The sequence below is a fragment of the Ambystoma mexicanum genome, chromosome 8 (genome assembly GCF_040938575.1).
Source record: "Ambystoma mexicanum isolate Mex_15411 chromosome 8, UKY_AmexF1_1, whole genome shotgun sequence".
NCBI classification, from domain to species: domain Eukaryota; kingdom Metazoa; phylum Chordata; class Amphibia; order Caudata; family Ambystomatidae; genus Ambystoma; species Ambystoma mexicanum.
Genome location: NC_090929.1, coordinates 1,424,362,651 through 1,424,385,424, shown reverse-complemented (window position 1 = coordinate 1,424,385,424; position 22,774 = coordinate 1,424,362,651). Strand labels below are relative to the sequence as shown.

General features: G+C 48.4%; 1 protein-coding gene across 3 annotated transcripts in view; it reads left to right on the top strand.

Annotated features, from left to right (window-relative positions):
• Nucleotides 1-22,774, top strand: part of PI4K2A (phosphatidylinositol 4-kinase type 2 alpha) — a 362,467-nt gene that overhangs the window by 135,656 nt on the left and 204,037 nt on the right. For 2 of the 3 annotated variants that reach the window (XM_069611565.1, XM_069611564.1), the window contains exon 5: nt 1,223-1,284. In XM_069611565.1, the coding sequence (XP_069467666.1) occupies nt 1,223-1,284 (62 nt within the window). Of the gene's footprint in view, nt 1-1,222; nt 1,285-15,276; nt 15,565-22,774 lie in introns of those variants that run through there. The other variant, XM_069611566.1, reaches the window with a different exon arrangement.

Here is a 22,774-nt window from a genome sequence, read left to right as displayed (position 1 = left end):
ATATATTGTTTTGCTCACTTTGTCCCTCCTTCCTCTTTCTGTTGAGGTTTCATGGTGCAAACAAGTTGTTGGTCCCATTGTGTTCCCTAGATTTCCATAGAAGTTCGTTCTTAATCTAACATTTCCTGTGGTAAAAATAAATGTGTATTCTTTCAATCCCACATTGTGGCAATTGCACAATTCCTTACCAGGATTGCATAGTAACTTGAGGGATGGATTTAAACCACTGCACCCATGGTCAGATTTGAAAGTCCTCTTGGTTGGAATGCTTTTTGGGGGTGGTGGGGGGTCCCACACACTTTTCCACTTTGATTTTGGGGTTTGGAGTCTTTGTGTGGCCCTCAGGTGCAGGGATTCAGGGGCTACTGCTGTCAGCCTCTCTGCATGTCAGCCAGGTGCAGGAATGCACAGAGTGGTCCAACTAAGACTTCCAGGTCCGCACTTCCTCTTACGACTCAGCATTAGTGGTTCACTCGTCGCCCAGCTTTCAAGGTCTGCTTACAGTTGTCCCTTTCTGACTGGTCTCCAGTCCACTCTGAAACTGCCCTGCTTGTATGATAACTTTTTTTCTTTTTTGTTATTGATGGGGTTTTTTATAGCCAACTTTATTCAAGCTCTATTGGTTTATGGGCTATTTAGTTCTGCCCCCTTTGCTGGAGCTTTTTCCTGTTTCCCCTGTCCTATGACCTGGGTATGAGCTAGAATAAAAACTTTATTGGACATTTTGTATTGAATCAGTTTTTGTTTAGTTTGTGTTTGTGGAAATGTTCTATTGTGCAGCGAGAAATCCTCTGGCATCTAAAATCCCAGACGATTCTCTGTTTTTCCTATGTGTTTATGGGTGATTCATCAAAGAGGAGACTGCTACTTATTAAACAACGGTGCCAACTCTCAAATGTGCAACTGTAATTAGTTTTGCCTTATCAGGTTGGCCCGTTGGTGAATTGATTGGTCAATCTCTTTACGTTTATATTAAAAAATGGTCAATCTCTTTATGTTTATATTAAAAAAGCCCATCTGTCTAGAAATGTCCTGTGTAGATGAATCGCTGTAAGCCCAGGCTGTACCTTACGTCCTGTTCTTGTCATAAGATCATATTCCTCCGTTTTTAAAACCAGTGCATGTGTACTTTATCTTTCTGTGCTTTTGTGTTACCAAACACTATTGCGTGCAGTAATCGTGCAAAGTCAGTCTAAAATATTGTTCATGTATTTCACTGCAGATCGAGGCAATGACAATTGGCTCATCAAATATGACTGCCCGATGGATAACTCTAGCTCGCGGGTGAGTTTGGAAAATTGCAGAAATACGTTTTGAAAATGTGCATACTTGTCCTAATGTTTGAAACAAATAGTTGGCAAAATCCATTTGAATAACTATAGTTAAGGTGAGCGTTCCATAAGAAAGTAAATAACTGCATTGCTGATTACATTTTTGACTTGTACAATGAATTTGGCTGATTTTGCAGACAATTTTGTACGCATGGCCCCGCCCCAGACTGGGAATTTTGGGAAAGCTTCATTAAAAAATACAAAAGTTAATAAGAAAACTAAAAAAGAGCTTTCGGCCTAGTCCTCATTCATTTTCTCTTTGCCAGACCACGCAGTGAAAACTGCTGGATGGAATTGGACACGGTCTGAAAAAACTTGGGCACAAAGCATTGACTCTCAATCCTTTTGGGGTCTGGGGTATTGGCATCCAGTATTTTTTTTAAATAGTTGACGTGTAAGGGGATGCACCCTTCCACCAAAAAATAGGTGGTGCTTTGCAGCAGGGAGCTTTGCAGCAGGGAGGCTGAGAGGCATTTCATAAATGAAAAAGCAGCCATTTTGTCCCAAAAATCTATTGCTATTAAGTTTTGACTTGCTGGATGGATTTGTATGAAATTATCAAAACATTAAGTTTGCCAAACTGCACATTTTTGGAATAAAGCGTTATAAAATGAAAGTTACTGAAAAAACCAAAAAAAAAACCTTACAGTTTTCATCCTATTCATTGTCCCACAGAGAAAAAGTGAATTTTTTTTTAAACTTCCGGTGTGCGAAATCTGCTCGGCAAATTTGGACCAAACGAGAGACAACTTGGGTGCAAAGCGTGGACTTAAATTTCTTAACTGGTTTGGGATCAATCCATTCAGTAGTATTTAAACTATTTGACAGAGAACTGGGTTGGCCATTCTCCTTAAAAACCTTTATCGCTCTGGGTTCTTTGCAGCAGAGAGAGGCTGAGAGAGGCTAAATAATAACTTGACTTGCTGGACGGATTTGGATAAAACTTTCTTAAACAAAGGTTTGTCCAGAGTTACCCCCCCCCCCTCTGACATTCCCCCAAACTGGACATTTATTTATTTGATTTATAATGCGCTGAAAGCCTGCAGGCATCAGGACACAGAAACACAAACACAGGTTACAAACATGTAGTCTACAGGACAAAGGTGGCCCTTACCTAACATGTCCTAACTGAGCTGGGAATGCCTACCCTTTCTTTGAAGAGGTGTGTTTTCAAGCTTTTCCTGAAAGCTATATAATTGGATTCTGAGACGTAATGGAAGGTTGTTCCAGTTTTGTGCTGCTAGTACTGGGAATGCTCTCCCCAGGCCATTGGATCGTTTATGGGCTGAAACTGAGATCTGACCCAGAGCCTCTGATCTTAGAGAGTGCCTGGGTACATGTTGGGTGATTCTTTCCTTTAGGTACGCCTGTGCTTTCCCGTGCAACCATCTGTGTACCAGGGTCATGGATTTGGACTGGATCCTGTCCTCCACTGTCAGCCAGTGTTAGGGCTCTTCTATCCGCTGTGATTTGTTCACTTTTTTTGTTCCTTTTTACTGTTGTGACTGCTTTATTTTCAATAACTTGACATTTTGCTAATCCGCTCTTGTTTGCGCCTAGCAGTAACCCGTTACTGTAGTCAAGACAAGACAGGATGGTGGCCCTTGTGATGGTGGCAAAATTCTCTTCAGTCAGGAATGGTTGTATTGCTCTGAGGAGACATAAATGGTATAGGCAGTTCTTATGCAAGTAATGGACCTGTGCGCCTGCACCCAATGAACACTCCAGGAAGAGCCCGAGGTTTTTCACTTTCCCTGATACCTGAATGGTGGAGTATTTGATGTTACCAGAATCATATTCTGGTCCCAACTTAGCTCGAGCCTGGTGAGATCCAAAAATCATCTGTTTTGCTGCCATTGAGGCACAGCCAGTTCTTTTCCATCCATTTCTCAATGGTATTGTATAACGTCGCCACTTTGGCACTGTCCTTGATGTAATTGCCACTCAGTTCCACCACCAGCTGGGTGTCATCTGCGTAGTTCGTAAAGTAAGCTCTGATTTTATCGGCCACTATGCAGCGATACCTCAGGTAGAGGTTGACAAGGAGTGGTGACGGGCTCGCCTCCTGCGGGACACCACATAAAATGAGAGCCTCTTTAGAGAATTTCTCGCCTCAGTGAATGTTGGCTTCAAGGGGATTGGGTCCTCCGACGTATTCCATATACATGACAGGTAATGTCCACAGCTGTGCTGCTTCGGAAAATCTTTGACGTCCTGCGTCGATGACGTCGATGCGCCGTCCCCGAGGACCTCCTCCGACGGCCGACGTCACCCGATGTGATAAGTAGGACGCAGAACGCCCATAGCCTCAGTTCTGTTTTTTCCGCGAACATGTTCGCTTCGTGAATCTCGGTACGCCTCGACTCGTTGGAGTTTGCTGTTTTCAATTCTCGGTTCGTTGAACCTGTTCGGTTTGTTGTGAAGACCCGTTCGTGGCGATGTCTTCTTCGTCTTCAACCCCGCGTCCGGGCTTCAAGAAATGCGGGGACTGTGGGTCCAAGATGTTGGTCACGGACTCGCACGACGCCTGCCTCTGGTGCCTCGGGGAGGCCCACGATACAGACGACTGTGTCGACTGCCAGTCGCTCACGGCAAAGGCCTTGCGGGAACGCAAGAAGAAGCTGTCGGTAGGCCGGGTGTCTAAGCCCCGGAAGTCGAGGTCTGCGGGGCTTTCGACGGATGACTCGAGGGGCGACTCCGCATCATCGTCGGAAGTCCAGTGGGTCTCCTTCTAGGAGTCTGTCTCGCCACTCCTCCGCCTCTTCGAGGCATTCCCGGAACCGTCGGCGGGTCGCTTATCCCTCCATGCAAGCGACACCGGAGGAATGGGCTTCCTTCGGGAAGAGGATGCTAGCGATTCTTGAATCGCAGGGCACCGGTCCGTCCGCGCCTCTGAGTGGGGTCGGTCGGCACCGGTCGAGAGACACCGCTCGTACGCCTTCGGGCTCGGGTGGTCGGCACGGCTCGCGGGAGAGGTCCCGCTCGGACAAGGGTAGCCGTTCTCGCCATGCCCGTTCCAGGTCCCGGTCCTCGACGCGCTCGAGACCGCGTGATCCTGTGACGTCTTCGAAGAAGACATCGACGCCTGTGGCACCGAGGTCGTTGACGATTTCTCTCGAGGCTCCACCTCCGAGGGGGTCTGCGCCTAGGTCGTCGAGAGACACGCTCGGAGCTCCGGCTTCGAGGCCTGTGTCGACGCCGCCGATGCTGGCGGCGCTGCAGCTGACGTCGACACCGATTCGCTCGAAGTCGACGCCTTTTCTGTCGACGCCGACTCGTTCGGCGCCCTCGACGCCTTTCAAGGCGGTGGTGTCGGAGGGGCCCCGTGGCACGGGGTTTGCCCCTAGAAAGGCTCTGGCTAAGGTCAGGCACTGCTTTTGTCCCCAGAGGTCTTCCTCTCCCCACCTGGAGTACATTTCAGAGGGTGATGAAGGCTCTGATGGCGCCTTGGTTCCGGTTACGGTTCCCGATGAACTTATCTCGGGCCATAGCCAGTTTGATGACCTGCGGCAGTCGCTGCATGATGCCAGTGGACTGGACACCTCTCTGGAGGTGGAGTTTTGTAGGCCGGAGCCTGGCACTCATGGCGATTCTTCATATCGGCGCCTTATGTCTCGGTTCACCAAGTACTTGGGTTGGTCAGCTCCCCCAGGGGAGTTCGTTCAGGATGATCTCACAGACATCCTTGATCTCGGTCCCCCCACTGACCCGGTTTTGCCTTTTCATATGGCTCTGCAGAGGAGGGCGGCGGCGGCGGCTTGGACTGCTCTGGAGAGTCTCCCGGCAGTGGGCAAGTCTTTGTCGCAAAAATACCATCCAGCCAGTAGCGACCCCTGCTACTTGTCTAGGCACCCCACTCCAGAGAGTTTGGTGGTGCAGGTGGCTACGGCCCCGGCAAAGCAGGCGTCATATCCTACCAGCCCTCCGGTTCATGATGGCAAGGATGCCATGTGTGAGGCCGTTCAGTCGGGTTTGGACTTGGCGGATTGTGTCAGCCGGTCCATGACGGCGAGCACCGTAATGCGCAGGTTTGCGTGGTTGCGGAAGTCTGGGTTCGCTCCTGATGTGCAGTCCCGGCTCCTCAACATGCCCTTTGATGGTGAACACCTTTTTGGCAGCAAGGCTGACGAGAGCCTTGAGAGGTTGCAGACCTCCAAAGCTGCAGCAAAGTCGTTGGGCGCTGCAGTTCGCCAACCTCTGCCTTTTCGTCCTAGGGGGCAGCAATGGAGGGGAGGTTCCTTTCGCTATTACTCCTTAAGTAAAGCGAGGGGAGCTAGCAGTCAAAGAGGCCATCGTAAGAGTGCCAGAGGTTGAAATAAAGGTACTCGAGGTGCCAAGGCCGCTCGGGCAGTTGCCTCTTTGCCCTCGGGCAACGCCGCAGCGCTACCACTCAGTCATGAGGCCAGGTCCCATGGTTCGCCGGTTGGGGGAAGGCTGGCGCATCATCTTGTAGAGTGGCAAGCCATTACCTCGGATGTGTAGGTTCTGGAGATCACAACCCACGGCTACTGTCTTCCTTTTCGGCAGAGGCCTCACAACAATCCACCTGGGAGCCTCTCTTTGAAGAGTCCGGATCCGCTCCTTGCGCAGGAAATTCAAGCTCTGCTGGAGAAAGGCGCCATAGAACTGGTGCCTGTAGGGGAAAAGAACAAGGGATGGTATTCCCCTTATTTTTTGATATCGAAGAAAGACGGGGATTGAGACCCATCACGGACTTGCGCGGTTTGAACAAACTCCTCAGGAAGGACAAGTTCAAGATGGTGACACTGTCTCAACCTCAAGGATGCTTACTTCCATGTGCCGATCCATCCCAAGCACAAGAAGTACCTGAGGTTCGCGGTTGGCGACTCGCACTTTGTTTCGGGTCCTGCCGTTCGGATTGACCTCCGCCCTGAGGGTTTTCACCAAGCTCATGGTGGTGGTGGCAGCGCATCTCAGGAAAGGGGGGGATTCACGTTTACCCCTACCTGGACGATTAGTTGATCAGGGGGAGCTCCCCCGAGCAAGTCCTGGATCATCTGTCAGTCAACTGCCACTCCCTTCACAGGCTGGGCTTCTCCCTCAATTTAAAGAAGTCCCATTTGACGCCAACTCAGAGGCTCCAGTACATCGGAGTAGTGCTCGACACGTCCCTGGGGCAGTGTTTTCCTCCTCAGGTGAGGGCTCTTGCCATTCAGCAGATGGTGCACAAGTTTCATTTTGCCCAGGATCTCTCAGCGTCCGAGTTCTTGAGACTGCTCGGCCTCATGGCATCCTGCATTCTTCTGGTGTCAGAGGCTCGTCTGCAGATGAGATCTTTGCAGTGGGCACTCAAGCTCCAGTGGTCTCAGTCCTCCGGCAGGCTGTCGGACCCTGTTCAGGTGCCGCCCTCGGTGGCCCGGGACCTTCTGTGGTGGGCCGTCGAGGGCAATCTGATGAAGGGGGGGCCCCATTTCGGCTGCCCTGGCCGGAGGTGACGGTCGTGACGGACGTATCCCTCATGGGTTGGGGAGCTCATGCCAACGAGTTGACAGTCAGCGGTCGTTGGTCTCCGTCGGAGTCCAGACTCCATATCAATCTGTTGGAGCTGAGGGCCGTCAGGCTAGCCCTGAAGCCTTTTCTGACTGTGCACGGAAAGAGTGTCCTGATTCTAACGGACAACACTGTGGCCATGCACTACCTCAACAAAAAGGGGGGGGCAGGGTCACTTCCGCTGTGCAAGGAGACGATGCAGCTCGAATTCTGGGCCATCCAGCAGGAAGTTTCGATCTCGGCTGTTCATCTGCCCGGAAACGACAACGAGACGGCGGACGCTCTGAGCAGGCAGAGCTCGATCTCTCACGAATGGGAGCTGGCTCAGGAGATTCTCCTGGAGATCTTCGCCCTTTGGGGGACCCCTCAAGTGGATCTCTTCACCTCTAGTGTCAACCGGAAGTGCGAAAGGTTTTGCTCGCGGGTATTTCCTCCAAAAGGAGCCTTAGGAGACGCGTTTGTGGTGGAGTGGTCATTCCCACTGCTGTACGCGTTTCCTCCAGTCCCCGTCATCCCGCAAGTGCTGCACAGGTTACGGAGGTTCGGTTCCTGGATGATCCTCATTGCTCCGGCTTGGGCCCGGAGGACGTGGTACCCGGACCTTCTAGACTTGTCCATCTGCCCTCCACGTCGTCTTCCCTACCAAGACGATCTGCTCTCACGGGAGGGGGGGTCAGGCTCTCCATCCAGAGGTCAGATTCCTCAATCTTCACGCTTGGCTTCTGAAAGGTTGAGGTATAAGGATTGGGACCTCCCTGAAGACGTGATGGAGGTGTTACTCTCGGCCAGGCGGCCGGCAACTAAGTCTCTGTTCCATTGCCGTTGGAGAAAGTTCTGCGACTGGTGCAGAGTTCAGAATGTGGATCCTTTTGAATGTGACATTCCCATGGTTCTGTCTTTTTTGCTTTCTTTGGCCCACAGGGGTTTGCAAGTGGTTACCATTAAAGGTTACCAGGCGGCGCTGTCCATATTTAAGCGCTCGTCTGAAGAGTGTTCCTATTTTAAAATTCCTTAAATTTCTCAGTTTCTGAAAGGGCTCACTAATGTGTTCCCTCCGTACCTTTCCAGGTGCCCGGTTGGGATTTGAACTTTGTTCTTAAGTTCTTATGGGTGCTCCGTTTGAGCCTTTAAATTCTTGCCCTTTGAGACTGTCGACACTTAAAACTGTATTTTTAGTTGAGGTCACTTCCGCTCGCAGAGTGAGTAGTTACAGGCACTTTCAGTTAAGCCACCCTTCACTGTGTTTCATAAGGACAGGGTTGTCCTTAGAGTTCGTCCTTCTTTTCTTCCGAAGGTGGTGTCGGAATTTCATTTAGGCCAGAAGGTTGTTCTTCCGGCATTTATCCTCCTCCATATCCTGGTAAGGAAGAGGAGAGGCTCCATAGGCTTGATACTAGGAGAGCGTTAAGCTTTTATATTTCACGCATGTCCCGAGTCAGAGTGGACGATCAGCTCTTCATTGGTTACGCTGGAAAGCGTTTGGGACAGGCTGTGACGAAACGGACTTTGTCTCGCTGGATTATTTTGGCTATCTCTGAGTGTTACCGCTTGGCGGGTAAGGACCCACCGGTCAGCTTATGGGCCCATTCTACCAGGGGTATGGCTGCCTCTACTGCCCTGCAGAGGGGTGTTCCTATTCGAAACATCTGTGATGCAACCACCTGGGCTTCGGTACATACTTTTGTACGTCACTATTCCCTCAATTCCATCCGGGGGCAGGATCTGGCCTTTGGCAAGGAGGTCCGTTACTCCGCAATTTGATTGGGCATGCTAAATTTTTGTTTTCTAAATTCTTTTCCCACCTCCTTGCATTGGTACTGCTTTGGGAGTCTGTCATAGATATGGAATACATTGGAGGACCCAATCCCCTCGAAGAACAAGTTACTCTCTTACCTGGTAACGTTCTTTTAATGGAATGGTCTGACGACGTATTCCATATAGCTCCCTCCCTACCTTCCCCCGCTACAGAATTTCCTATGCGATTGCAGCTTACGTTTCCGCAAGGCTTTGTGTGTCAGACTGGCAGCACACGTTCTGGGGAAAAAAACTACAACTGAGGCTACGGGCGTTGTGCGTCCTACTTGTAACATCCAGTGACGTCGGCCGTCAGAGGAGGTCCTCAAGCGCGGCATATCGACGTCATTGACGCAGGACGCAGATGCCGAAGATTTTCCGAAGCAGCACAGCTGTGCTGATTACTGTCATAGATATGGAATACGTCGTCGGACCATCCCATCGAAAGAACGTTACCAGGTAAGAGAGTAACTTGTTCTACTGGGGTAACATATATGGTGGACACAGCTGAGGGCCATGGCTAGTGACCTGGTAGTGTTGTAAAATGTACAGTGAGCATGGCTGTGCTTACTGGCCAGGGCTGAATATATATATATTTATTTTACTGGGCTTGCCGTAGCGCTACTGTAGTTATGGTTAAATTGCTCAACTCTTTGGGTGGCTTATAACTTTGGTGCTGTTTGACAAATCATCACCATAGTTTGCAAAAAAAAAGTATATCGCTCTTGTGCAATGATTTTGCGAAGGTTGGTGCAGCTTCATCCAGGGGGGCAAAGTTGTAAGGGGGGGGAGGTCTTAAAATGTGTGGAAATCCTCATTGACGCAATACAAACAATTTGCTTGCGCCTACAGCCCAAACTGCTGGATGGATTTTTACCAAATTCATGCTAGGAGTGGCGGCTTGGTGCCGAGCGTGTGCTGTAAATACGTAGTTTTTTTTTTTTTTTGTGTTTTTTTTTTTTTTAATGGCCAAAATGTAAGTAGGTAACAAAAAATGTTGCTATCTGGGTCCTGTCAGCAGACTTATTTCCTGACTTGCTGTCCGCGGACACATGTGGGCCAATCTGTGGCTGGCGAGACATTGTATGCACCCGCTGATTGGATGGTGGAAAACGTGAGCTGTGTCATATTTTGGGAAACTGGGCCATTTTGGATTCACGGACACCAGACGGTGCCCGCAGACAGCGCAGTTAAAAAAAAAAAAGTGTGGGAAACACATTTGGGGTCATTTGGTGGCCGAAAGAGGGTCTGGAAAGGGTGGGGGAGTGGAATAAAGTTGACATGGAGCTGTTTTTAGGTGTAAAAAGGTGTGCAGATGCCGCAGAGTCCGCAGTCCCTTTTAGTGTCCCGAAACATCATTTGGATTGCGGGGGGTTTAGGGCGAGTCTGGTTATTTGAAGGTGTATTGTACATACTTGTTATTATATGGTTTAATTGTATTGTGGTGGTTGTGACCAGTGGCCAGGCGCTGGTAGGTTGAACGCCCTTGGGAACCGAAGTTCAGATCAGTAGAGAGTCAAAAGGTGCGTGTGAGCACCGGGTATGTGTGCAGCTTGTGCGATATCCGTGTAGTAGCTGCTTCTTAGCGTTAGGTGTGGTGATTGAGGGATCAGGAGAATGTGCTCGTTCAGGCAGGTTTTATCCAGAACGGCTGCGGGTGAGTTAGGCCTGAGGATAACGCCTGGCTGGGGGGTGTTAGACCAGCAGTGTCAACTTAGAGTGATGTGGAGTGAATGGCGGATGTTACTATGAGAACAATTATACCGAATGGTGTCATAGTATCTCTGTGTTCTAGTTGAGTGGTGATGTAAGGGAGAGGGTAAGCATGGTGGTGTGATATGATGAGTTATATGCTCTTTCAAGCGTTCTTTGCATTCTAAACCATACTATATACGTCACGCAGTTCTATGCGTTCCAGTCCGTACCGAGGATGGACACCTATCAGTTCTATGTATTCCAGTCTGGTCTAATGCATTCTGGTTCGCGGTCTAGTCAACTCAGTGCATGTGCTCTTGTCCGCCACCCGACTGTCCACATGTCCACCCCACGCATGCGTCTTGACAGCGCTAGGCATGCGCTCTTGACTGCTTCAGCCTCTCCATAGACACAACCAATGCATACATTGATCCGTTCCATACGCCCATCCGTCCATACGCTCCATACACCCATCTGCTCCATACACCCATCTGCTCCATACACCCATCTGCTCCATACACCCATCTGCTCCATACACCCATCCTACCATACGCCCACGTGCTCCATACCCCATGCGCTCTATTCCACGGTCAGCTCCCGCCACTCATTCGCTCCCGGCACTCATCCAGACCATATCCTCATCCGGACCATGCCCTCATCCGCTTCCTACACACCTTTACACCATACATTCGTCCGGTCAATACAATCGTCCGCTCAGGCGGTAAACATACTCTCCGCACTTCCGCATTCATTAGTTATCCAGACTCGTTGGTTCTACTTACTCATCTGCTCCACCTACTCATCTGTTTTACGCATTTATCCTGTTTTCGCTTATCTGTTGTGCACATTCATCCGGTTTGCGCATTCTTGCCTTCTATTCGCTTCTCTGAAATTTCCGCGGCTCATCCGCGTTACGCCCTCCTCTTCTACGTACTCACCTCTCTATGCACTCACCCACTCTGCGCACACCCCCATCTGCGCACATTCACCAGGGCTGTAGAAACGTCAGTTCAGGCAATAAACACACACTCCGTACTTCCGCATTCATCAGCTGTCCAGACTTGATTGGCTCTACTATACTCATCTGGGATTTACACGCTCATCCGTGTTGCGCATGCACCCCCTCTGCGCACGCACCCCCTCTGCGCACGCACCCCCTCTGCGCACGCACCCCCTCTGCGCACGCACCCCCTCTGCGCACACACCCCCTCCAACGTACTCATCCGCTCCACTAATTCATCCGCTTTCATTGGGCTGTTGTTGGGCTGTTGTTGGTCTGTTTTGGGACAGTTTGGTGCAGGTTGGTTTTATGGGAAGAGCCAGGTTTTCAGCAGTTTGCGGAAAGACGTTAAGTCCTCAGTTAGGTGGATGTGGGGTGGGAGTGAATTCCATAGCGTGGGGGCCAAGGCTGAGAATGATGCTCCGCCTAGCCTGACTGAGTTGTCTTTGGTATGATTAGGAGGCCTGCTGAACTCGATCTTGGGGTGCGTGTGGGGTGATAGGGTTTTAGTTTGTCTTGAAGAAATTCAGGTCCAGTTTTATGCAGTGCTCGATGGGAGATGCATAAGGTTTTGAAAGTCACCCTTCGGGCTACTGGAAGCCAGTGCAGCGTCTTAAGGGCTGGGGAGACGTGGTCTCTTGAGCCAAGCGCAAGTAGCAATTTGGCTGCCGCGTTTTGTGTCCTTTGGAGTTTATTCAGTTGGTATGCGTGGATTCCAAGGTATATGGGGTTTGCGTAGTCCAGTCTTGATATAACGATTGATTGGATGGTGGATAGTCTGTTGGGAAAGGAGAGATATGGAAAGATGCGTCTAAAGGTTTTAAGGTGGTAGTGGCACGACTTTGAGACGTTGTTGACTTGGCGCGAGAGAGTTAGATCGGAGTCAAGGGTGCACCCAAGATTTTTCACTCATTTGGAAACGGTCGGAGAGTTGCCCATGGCGGATGGCCATGGTAGTGGGTGCGGAAGAAGTTCGGAGTTGCCACATACCATGATTTCCGTTTTGGAGGGGTTCAATAGGAGGTGGCTTTGGGTCATCCAGAGTTCTATGTCGAGGAGGCAGGAGGCGAGGTCAGGTCGGAGATTGAGATTTGAGTTCATGAGTTTTAGAATTAGCTGGGTGTCGTCGGCGTAGTTGTAGCACAGGATGTTGTGCAAACGGATTATCGGTGCAGGGTGGTCAGGTAGAGGTTGAACAGGAGGGCGGATACGCATGCTCCTTGTGGGACTCCCGTCTCGGCTGGTCGGGCTTGGGAGGTATAGGCGGAGAGTATCGTTATTTGGTACCTATCTTTGAGGAAGGAAGCAATCCATTTAAGTGCGGTTCCACGAATGCCTAGGGAGTGGAGGCGGTCAAGGAGGATTGAGTGATTGATTGTGTCAAAGGTGGCAGATAGGTCGAGAAGGATTAACAATGTGTATAGTTATTATAGGTACTATAGTGGGATTATACTGTATTTGTAATATGGTGGAATAATATTATTGAAGTGTATATGGTATTTATGATGGGCCAGTTGAAGATGGTGCTCTTTGATGTCTCCTACGACTTTTATACGGGCATCCATTGTATACTCAAACGATATCATGATACCTTTAGCATCATGGACAGGGCACTGGACTGGCTAACCTGTTTTTCTTACTCACCGCCCTTCCCAGCTGCAAGTGTGTTTCTACTGTACCACCTCACTCTCTACTTGCAGCGTACCCCAGGGTTCTATCCTAGGACTGTGGCTCTTCAATATCTATTTCATCCCACTGGCTCACCTGATGTTTTTTCTTTTCTCATTTCCTTTGTCATGTTAATGACGCACAGCTTTCCTGAAACTTCCTCTACTCATTTCTTCACCTTGTTTTTGGTCCCTGATTGTCTGGCCGCCATCCAGGGATTGTGTGCAGTTAACAATCAGTCTCAATGCCAGTAAGACGGACATCCTTCTTATTGTGATTCTTGTTCCCTGTTTTCCTCCTACCCTCTGGCTACTTTTTTTGGGCCCTCCACTCTCACCATACTCTGAGGCCAAAACCCTTTGGGGCGGGGTCATCTTTAAGTCCTCTGTCTTTTACTCCTTACATTTTGGAACTTGTAAAGAAGGCCCACTTTCAGCTTCACCTCCTTGCAGGCATTCTACCGTTCCTCACCTTACCCCAGAAGCTGAACATCTCTAGAGCCTTGGTCCTCCCTAGAGTGGACGACTGCAATAGCCTCTTCCTTAAACTCCCTCTTCGTTGTACATGCCATGCCCCCCTGCGGCTAATCCAGAATAGGGCTGTAAGATTGATCTTTGGCCTGAAGCCCAGGGATCATATCGCTGCAGCCCTAAAATGTGTACATTGGCTCCTGGTGGCTGCAAGGATGAAAATCGAGATCCTCTGTATTATTGAGAAGGCTTTGTGGGGCCTGGAACTACAATATCACCAACTTTGTTTCCCTAAATACTCCTCTGCTAGAGCTCTCTGATCCACTAACTCTCTGCTTGTGAAACGCTTTTTGAAACAGGGAGCAGGAGGCATGTCTCTCTTCGACCGGTGCCTCTCTTTGGAACAGCCTTCCTAGTCCTTTTTATACTTGAGCTGGACTTCTTTAAGTTCTGGCAACTTTTGAAAACTGTTTATTCTCTTCCTGTTTGACTTCATCCCTTCCCTGCTAACTCATACCACTGCTATTGAGCCTGATGGCCTGGTCCCTCTTGAACTTGACAGGTTCCAGGCCCTATATCTAGTCAACACCAGTACACCTCGCCTCCCTTTAGCAGTGCCCTTGGGGGTGTGTACAGCCTGGCGGCTGTGTATTCCCCCCCCTTGGGACTCCTCTGCCTCAGCAGTTAGCCAGTGGCCTCCAACCTTGGCATCTCTTGGCACTTTCCTCCTGGGGTCCTATCCGCACTTGGCAATCCCTACTCTCCTTTCTATTCATGCACTTTTCTTGCACAGGCGTGCAGTAGTTTAATATGTTGATAGGGTTATATGTAGAGTTTTTGGAAGTTATTGGTGGATAGATGTGTAACTTTGAAAGCAGGCAATGAGGGAGTTTTACAAACATAACAGTAAAAAGGGTAGAAGGGCTGTGGTGTGCACATGAAATCCAGGTTTTTTAATGATGCGTGGCCTGGAAAGGGGACTGCGGAGTGTGAGAAACCTGAGGGTATTCTCCCAAGTAAACCTCTGGAAGCCCTTATTCAGGTGACCATGGGAGGGCTGGCGCTCTCAGATCCCAACCCTGGGGGCGGATGAGTGAGAGAGGATCACCTGGGTAGGGGAGTCCAGGGTTATGCTCAGGTGAATGCCCCAGGTGAGACATGGTACTATACCGGGGACAGGGATGAGGAAGACTAGGTCCCTGAGGCTTTTATGAGCTGTATCAACTTGACCTCCCTCACGTCCGATAAATGTCCTTTTTGAGAATCCACCATCCCCTACGCCTCTGGTGAAGTCATTACACACCCCATTGCATTCAGAAACCATCTTTCTCAGAATCCTTGTTTGCCTGTTCCCTATCCGAATACTGCCAATCATTCTTCTTCCCGTCCCTCTGATTATTATTTCCTGCATTCCCACCTGCTCAGTTAAAATACTACAGTTCCCACAATCCCCCTTGTTTATTTCATGAGCCCAGCTATTTTCGTTTGCCCCACAAACCCTACCAATCCCATCCCTATGTCACTTTCTGAACTCCCAGTCGAAAGTAAACAAGAATTAGTACCCACAAACCCTCCTACTCATTTCGAATAATCTACCCTTCCAAAATCACCTACCCTCCTAGAACAAAGACTATTATTCCTTATAACACCTTTTTCCCATCCTGTCCCGCAGAACACTGCGACACTCAACCCCTCCTCTTTCCAACACAGCAGACTGACTTGTCCCGCCACAATGATCAGGCAGAGTCAGGCAATTGATTTAAATCACACACACCTACCTGACGGCCCTTTTCGTTTTCCCACACAGATAAAATGTGGAGCAAGAGCGCACACTACACGACGAGACAGCTCTCCAGACCCGGCAGTTAAAGAGGAGAAAGATGGCAAAAATCGAGAGGCCGACGAGGAGAGACACGACCTTGCCCTTCTCGACAAAACCCCTGTGAAACCTCTGCAGAAGGAATCTGAAGACTGCGGACAATAGCCTAAGTGTCCCGCAGCAGATGTCAATGGTACACAGTGCGTGTTGATACCGATAAGCCGGAGCGAGGGAGACTCCTGCTTCCATGGTACCGGCCTTGACTCCAGTTAAGAGGAAAGCCAGGCGGTTCATCTCAGCCCATGAGTCGAAGGGGAACCGATAAGAACCGGGCTGTGGTGAATGAAAGGCGCAAAGTGGCAAAGTTGAGAGAAGTTCAAAGAACTGTAAAATTGTAATGGGGGGAGTCCGGCCGCAGAAGGGGACCGGCATCACGTGCGTGCTGGTCTGGGAAACTCTGGTCGATCCCCGTCTGAGTAAAACTACATGTACCAGAAGACCATATGAGAGCCGCCAAAATAGGTCAAAGAGGTCAAGCAAAATCACTGTACAGTCAAAGGCCTTTGACTTGAGAACTATAAAAGCAAGAGAAGTGCATCCCACAAGATGAGAAAGCAAAGGAAGTGAATCATGGAAATATTGAAAGTAAATGTGAATGTGAAGTTGGCAGGAGTGAACCCAGCCAAGGGCATGCTGACCAGAAGGGGCAAAGTCTTAAGTCCCAAGAAACAGTGTGTTGACAAAAGTGAACCCGGCCGAGGGATTTACACTGGAACTTTTAAAAAGACATTAAGATTGATGATTGCTGGAAAAGCCACAGTGAACATGGTGGAGGGAGGCGGAAAGCAAAGAGAGCCATAGTGAACCCGGTGGAGGGAGGCTGAAAGCAAAGAGCGGTCCCCCCCTCCCCCGGAAGAGAGGGAACGAGGGGTGAAGCCATCACCAGAGAAATACATAAAACAGAACTTTGTGTTCATTGGTTGTTTTTTTTTTTTGTAAACCTATCAGGCCCTCGGAACCACCAGGAGACTCACCCACTGAAGGCCTTGATATCGATGGGCACCGTTTTAGGATCCAAGCTCGGAAGAGGGAGATCCAGAGGGGTGAAAAGCTATCGCCCAACACTACAAAGGGTCAGTGCCGGGAAGAGGGGGATCCATGGGTGAAGAATCCTCACCCTAAGTAAAACCAGGAGACAAACCTTCATTTTGTTAAAGGTACTTTAATTTTGTTGAAGGTACTTTTGTTTTATTCAAATACGTCAGGCCCTCGAAGGCAAGAGACTCCAGAAAAACGACTTGGCCATCGACGGCCCTGAGAACTGCAAGTGGAACTGTCGCGTCGTGCTGGGGAAGCTCGAGAGTGTACTGTACTCCAAGATCCCACCTTACCCCGTGCTCAAAACGTGGGAAAGGGAGACCCAATCTACTGCATTCTGACATATTATTTGTGAATACTTCTTTCTTTTCTTGAAAACTATCTCACCTTTTTTGTATTAGTTGTAAAGTTTGGCAATAGGTTTCTTAGTATAGGCCCTTTTTTTTATTGTGACACAACGCCACAAGGACTGCCTTATTTACATGTGATGGTCTATGCTTGCTCCCATCTTAGATTTAGGTTCAGATTAGGTGTTTTTCCCATCTGCATACAGTTTAATGAACACCCTTGAACTGTGATCACTTGTGTTTGTCTTTACTTTTGCCACCATGAGTTCCTTACAGGAGAACGTGGATAGTCCTGAAGGTCCATGGATTATGGTCCTTGTATGCTAGAGAAAAGTATTTTGGACCAAAATGTGTATTTTTTTTTTCTTTTCCTTTTTCTCTAGTATAGATTTGCCCATTATTCCCATTAGCATAGTAGAAAATGCAAATGGAAATGTTGGAAAATCTTAGAGTTGAACTACCTTACTGAAAAATGTAAAGTAGATGGAGTCTATAAGCTTATTATTTTTTAGTAACTTTTCCTTTTAAACTGTTAAAGGTGGTTCCTAAAGGAACCTTTTTTTTCTTTTTTTTTTTTCTTTTCTTTTTTTTAACGTGTTTTTGGAATTGGTATTTTTTTTTATTTTTATTGAGGAGAGGCCAGGAAGTAAGGTGGGGGAGGGAAATTAGGGAAGTGATGACACCAACCACAGATATTGAGGGGCAGGTGGACAGGAGAAGATGTTGGTTGTGTGTTGAATCTAAGGTAGTTGGCAGTGTTTAGCCTCCAAAGTGCTTCAGAATTGTTGCCCCCTGCAGAGTGGTTTGTTGCATTATATACAGAGTACTGTTGTCTTGGAAAGACATGGATCAACAGCCTCTTTTATGGCTTGCACAGTAGATGGTGGGATTTTCTGCCCCACAGCAGTAGCCTGTGTGGTGCCAGTATTTGTTCAGGAAGAAGGCATACTACTTCGTAGAAAGGAACAGCCTTTCTGAGAGCATCACAATGGTTGGATTTGGTGTGGCAGTGCATGGAGGTGGTGCCGGACACGTTGCCACCTCGCCCGTGGTCATGTGTCACTGGCCGGAAAGTCTGTGATGACGTCACATGTTTGTGGACGTCGGCAAACAATAAAACTGTGCAAAAAGTTGCAGAAAGTTTATATACGTGTTAAAAATGTTAGGAGGTGGGGAATGGCACAGTTTTAAGTTCAAACTCTCTACATCGCCGAAAATGCTACTATATTGGGGGTAAGTATGATATTAGGAAGTTGTAGCAAATTAGGGTGCACTGGTAAAAACCCATGAAATTCAGTGAAACAACTTGGTTAAAGGGAAGCTATGGTTACAAGTAAAACCAACCCCCTTCCACCCCCCAAGAAATATGGCAGTTATGGTAAGCTAAACCACCATAACCCGTGCCGCCACCGTGCACTGCTAACTCTAACACCCAGGACATCAAAGATGACATCACAAATTGTTCACATCACTGATATAATATATCTGCCCCACTTGTTTTTGTTGACCGACATATGTAAGCCAGACAGTTTTTTGTACTGATAGTGAAAATATGAACATTTAAAAGGTGTTATTTATGTAGACCTTAACCTGGGCATATGTTATTCTTGCAGCCGGTCATTTTTTTCCCTTTACCGTGGTGCTTAATTGCCGTTAGTTGGGGTATCGCAACAGTCGCCAAGTGACCGGCCATAAAACAAGGGGCTTGTAGCATGCTGCTTAACCAAAGTTTGTGATCCTTGGCAAATAATTTAATCTCACTGCGTATTGCTTAAAAAAATTGTTCTCAAAGCCTGCCATCTTTTATACATAACAATACCACTGTCAAAACAGGTCACAATCAGTCTGTGATTGAGTCTTTGAGCGAGGGGGTTCGGGAGGCTAGCTCAGGGGCAACATGCTCACCTTGGAAGCAAGACGACATGGACCAACACAGGTTAGATCCCTGGGTCTGCGCTTTGAAACCTCTGGGTATTAAGCGCGTTATAAATAAACTATCATATCGTATTGGGATGGATTTCGAGATTAACCTCTCAAACCTGGGCATATGTTATTCTTGCAGCCGGTCATGAGCGATATTACCCGATTTATGCACGCAATGAAAGAATAAACGTGTGTTTGTTTGCAATGGAAAAAAACAGTTGTGTGATTGAAGAGGGCACACGGGGAAAACACAAACACAGATTGTGAAATTCTTTGTAAACACTGGACAAACACCCTCAGCAGTACAAAACAAAACAAATAGAAATAGAATATATAAAAACTGAAAACGGGCAACCCTAATTATAGTGGTACCCACAGCTATGGCAAAGTTATACACATTTTTTCTTGTTTTTTTTAAAACATACAGTGAGGTATGGCCAAGGCTAGTGGTCTAGTAGTGTTTTTAAAATATACAGTGGGCACGGCCTTGGGCAGTGGCCAGTGGTGCAGTAGAAAAAAAGAAATCTATGGAATAACAAAAACCCTTGAAATTTAATGAAAATAACATATTTTTCCTGCCTTAACCAATCCTTAACTAATCGCAACAAAACCCCTGAAATTCAACCCAATGGTGAACTCTGGACTGGCTTTACTTGCCACGTTCCTGTTGCAAAGGCCAAGAGCACATACTTATTAGAAGAGAAGGGATTCAAAATGCCATAGTAAATGGCATTATGGGGGACATAGTGTTATAGGGGAGATCAATGTTAATGTGCCGAGTTAAGCCGGCTCAGCTGACGCCATTTGCTTATGCAAAGTTTAAAATATAGTTACTCTTTCTGTCCTTTTCGACCGCCTCTTCTCGACGCGGTGAAGAATCAAGAGAAGGACAACACAGCCCGTCGGACGAAGTCAACTTTCGACTGACCCCTTTCAGCCTTGGAAGGCCCAATGGTCCTAGGCCCTTACAGTGGTGAGAGTGGGGGACGGTCGTCATACAATGTATTTTTCCACCCCTTCCCCTTATCACCCAGCTGCCTTCCCCAGACATGGATAAGACACTGTTTAAATTCTGCCCAAACTGTAATAAAAAGTTCCTGTGGATCGATAAACATAGAGTTTGTAACCTGTGTTTAAACCGTGACCACGACGAAGTGCACTGCTGAGCTAGTAAGCTCTTCGGACCCAAGACCTTTAAGGATCGCAGAACGAAATGCTGGGCCCATCACGCCATGCAGGCCGAGGCTGCCATGGACTTGGAGGGACCCTCCAGTGATGGCAGCGGCGCCATCTTTTCGGACGGCGAGGGTCACTGTGAAAAGCCACGTTCCCAAGTGCTAGCCCCCGACCCTGCAAGACAGGCCGGCGGCACTGTTGTGGGGACTACACCTGGCGGCAAGAGCACTCCATCTCCCCACACTAAACACACAACCCGCGATGATGTATCGGCTCCGCCGGACAAACGCTGAGATTCGGCGTCTAGGGGAAAATCAGTGGATTCCCTGTCCTCTGGGCACTCCAGGTCTCGGTCGTCTCATGACAGGCTCCATAAACCGAAAGACGCCGCCCACAAATCTTCTTCAACCGAATGCCAAACGTCGGCAGACACGGCAGAGTTCTTTCCCAGTGCCGAAACTCGATGCATTTCGTCAAAATCTGCAGGGAAGTCTAAAAATTCAGGGTTATCACAGCTGATTAAAAAACATGTCCCAGAGAGCCTTCTTAATGTTTTCTAATTCCTAAAAATCTTCCTCTAAGAGCTCTAATCATAAAGACAAGACCCAAAAAGATGGGTCTCCTAGGATAGAGTCTGCCTCTTCCATGGAGACTGCAACTGTCCCACAAGAGGAGGGGGAGGGTCCATTAAGTGAGGCCCTACATGATAAGAACAAACCTACACCCCACACACCTGCTGTACCTTACCCTGGAGTCATCCCCAGCTCAGCAAAATGGTCAGCAGAGGACATAGAGTGATGACTTTCTTTGCAAATTTCTTTGAAGAGAACCCTCATGCCTTAGAAAGTTTACGAAATACACCTTCCACTGATCAGGCATCGAGCTCTCAGCCCCGGTCTTCCACCACTTCGCCCATAGCTCCATCCCAGCCTCCAACATAGAGGTCTCACACTTTATGATATTCATGCAGACACGGGAAGGGGATCTTGAGGAGGGTTACCATCATGATGAGGATGGGGATAATAATGACGATGAGTCAGAGGTGTATACTATAGACTCTCCAGTTCCACAAGATTCCCCTTTACCTGATTCCCCAGTGGATAATCAGCCCTAGTTTGATGACCTCTTACTCAAAGCAGCTGAGCACTTCGGGATTGGGACTCACAAAACTAATCAGGACAAACATTTTGTTGAGGATACCATGTGGGACAAAAAAGCTGCCACACAGTTCATACCTAATTTAAAGTCAGTTCAAAAGAGTATCCAACCCTCACATGAAACACCCAATCAAACAAGGGCAGTCAATCCGCGAATAGAGAAACTATTCCGCCCGGCACCATCTGATCGCTTATAGATCCGAGGACAACTTGGGCTGGATTCACTGGTTGTCACAACTACCCGGAAGAGGGCTGGTACACCTTTGGCCTCTTCGGAAGCTCCCCAAGACAAGGAGGGCAAGAAGCTAGAGACCATAGGTAGAAAGATTGCAACCTCAGCAGCATTCCAAGCTAGGATCGCCAATAATTCCACACTGTTGGCCAGCTATGACTTCAATAAATGGGACGAAATTACGGCCCTTTTTGACTCTGCACCAGAGCCTCTAAAATCTAAACTTGCCTTGTAGCAGCTAAAGGCAAGGCACCTGCCAGCAGCCTACTAAAGAACAACCTCGACGCTGCAGACAATGCGGGATGCATAATTGCAGAAGGGACTATTCTCAAGCGCCATGCTTGACTTCGCCAGTCCGGCTTTAAGCTCGAGACGTAGGCAACGTTGCTCAATAGCCGGTGGAACCCTATGTACTGTTCGGCAAAGGGGTGGAGAATGCTCTGAAGTCGGCCAAAGAGGAGTACGATAGACTCATATCCCTTCGGCAACTTACCAATAAACAAACTGGTCAAAGGGGCGGGAACAATTTTCACCGCTTTCCCAGCCAAAGTTCCCAAATAGGCTCTGGATATGGACAAAACCAGAGTTCTTCATGGAACACCAACCAGGTTGAAGCGTCCCAGGGCTATCTAAGAGGCCAGCGCTGGTCCTGTAGCCGGGGGAGATCCTCCACTTCCAGAGGTGGAGGGACGCCTCGCAAACAATGACAGCTTGCTATTGGTCCCCTCCTATGCCTCCCCAGTATGGGGGGGGATGGATTTCAAACTTCACCCACGCATAGGAGGGAATAACCACAGACAAGTGGGTGTTATCGACGGTAGTGGGAGGTTATTGCGTGGAGCTCCTAGAAACCCCATCAAACCACCCCCCTTGCCAAAGGAAGACATCAAGAGAAGAACAACTCATCTTGATAGAAGTCAACGCGCTGCTCCTCAAGGACGCCATCGAGATTGCGCCATCCAGTGAGGTAAACAAGGGTATTTATTCAGCATACTTCCTTGTGCGAAAAAAATCTAATCATGCGCCCAGTATTAGACTTACTCCCTGCAGACACTTATGTAAAGCCACAAAAGTTCTGCGACAACGCTACAAGAAGTAATTCCCCTGCTAAAACGGAGGGACTATACGGCAACATTGGATACGAAGGATGCCTATTTTCATATTTCAATGCTCCCAACGCACAGAAAACTCTTGCGGTTCAAAGTAGCAAACCAGCACTACCAATTGAAGGTGCTACCCTTTGGAATAGCATCAGCTCAAAGGGTATTCACAAAGGTACTGGCGGTGATGGCAGCGCACTTGCGCAGGGAAGCAATCCCAGTTTACCCCTACATGGACGACTGATCACAGGAGAAGCTCCCCATCCTTGCAAACAAAACACGCAACGAACCATAGATCTTTTCTTCCAGTTGGGCTTCTCGATAAATGAGAAAAAGTAGAGTCTTGTACCAAACACATCAAAACAGTTCCTAGGAGCTGTATTAGATACAAGAACCGGCTTAGTCTTTCCATCCATGTAAAGAGTGCAGAACATGTTTCGGCAAATACCCAGT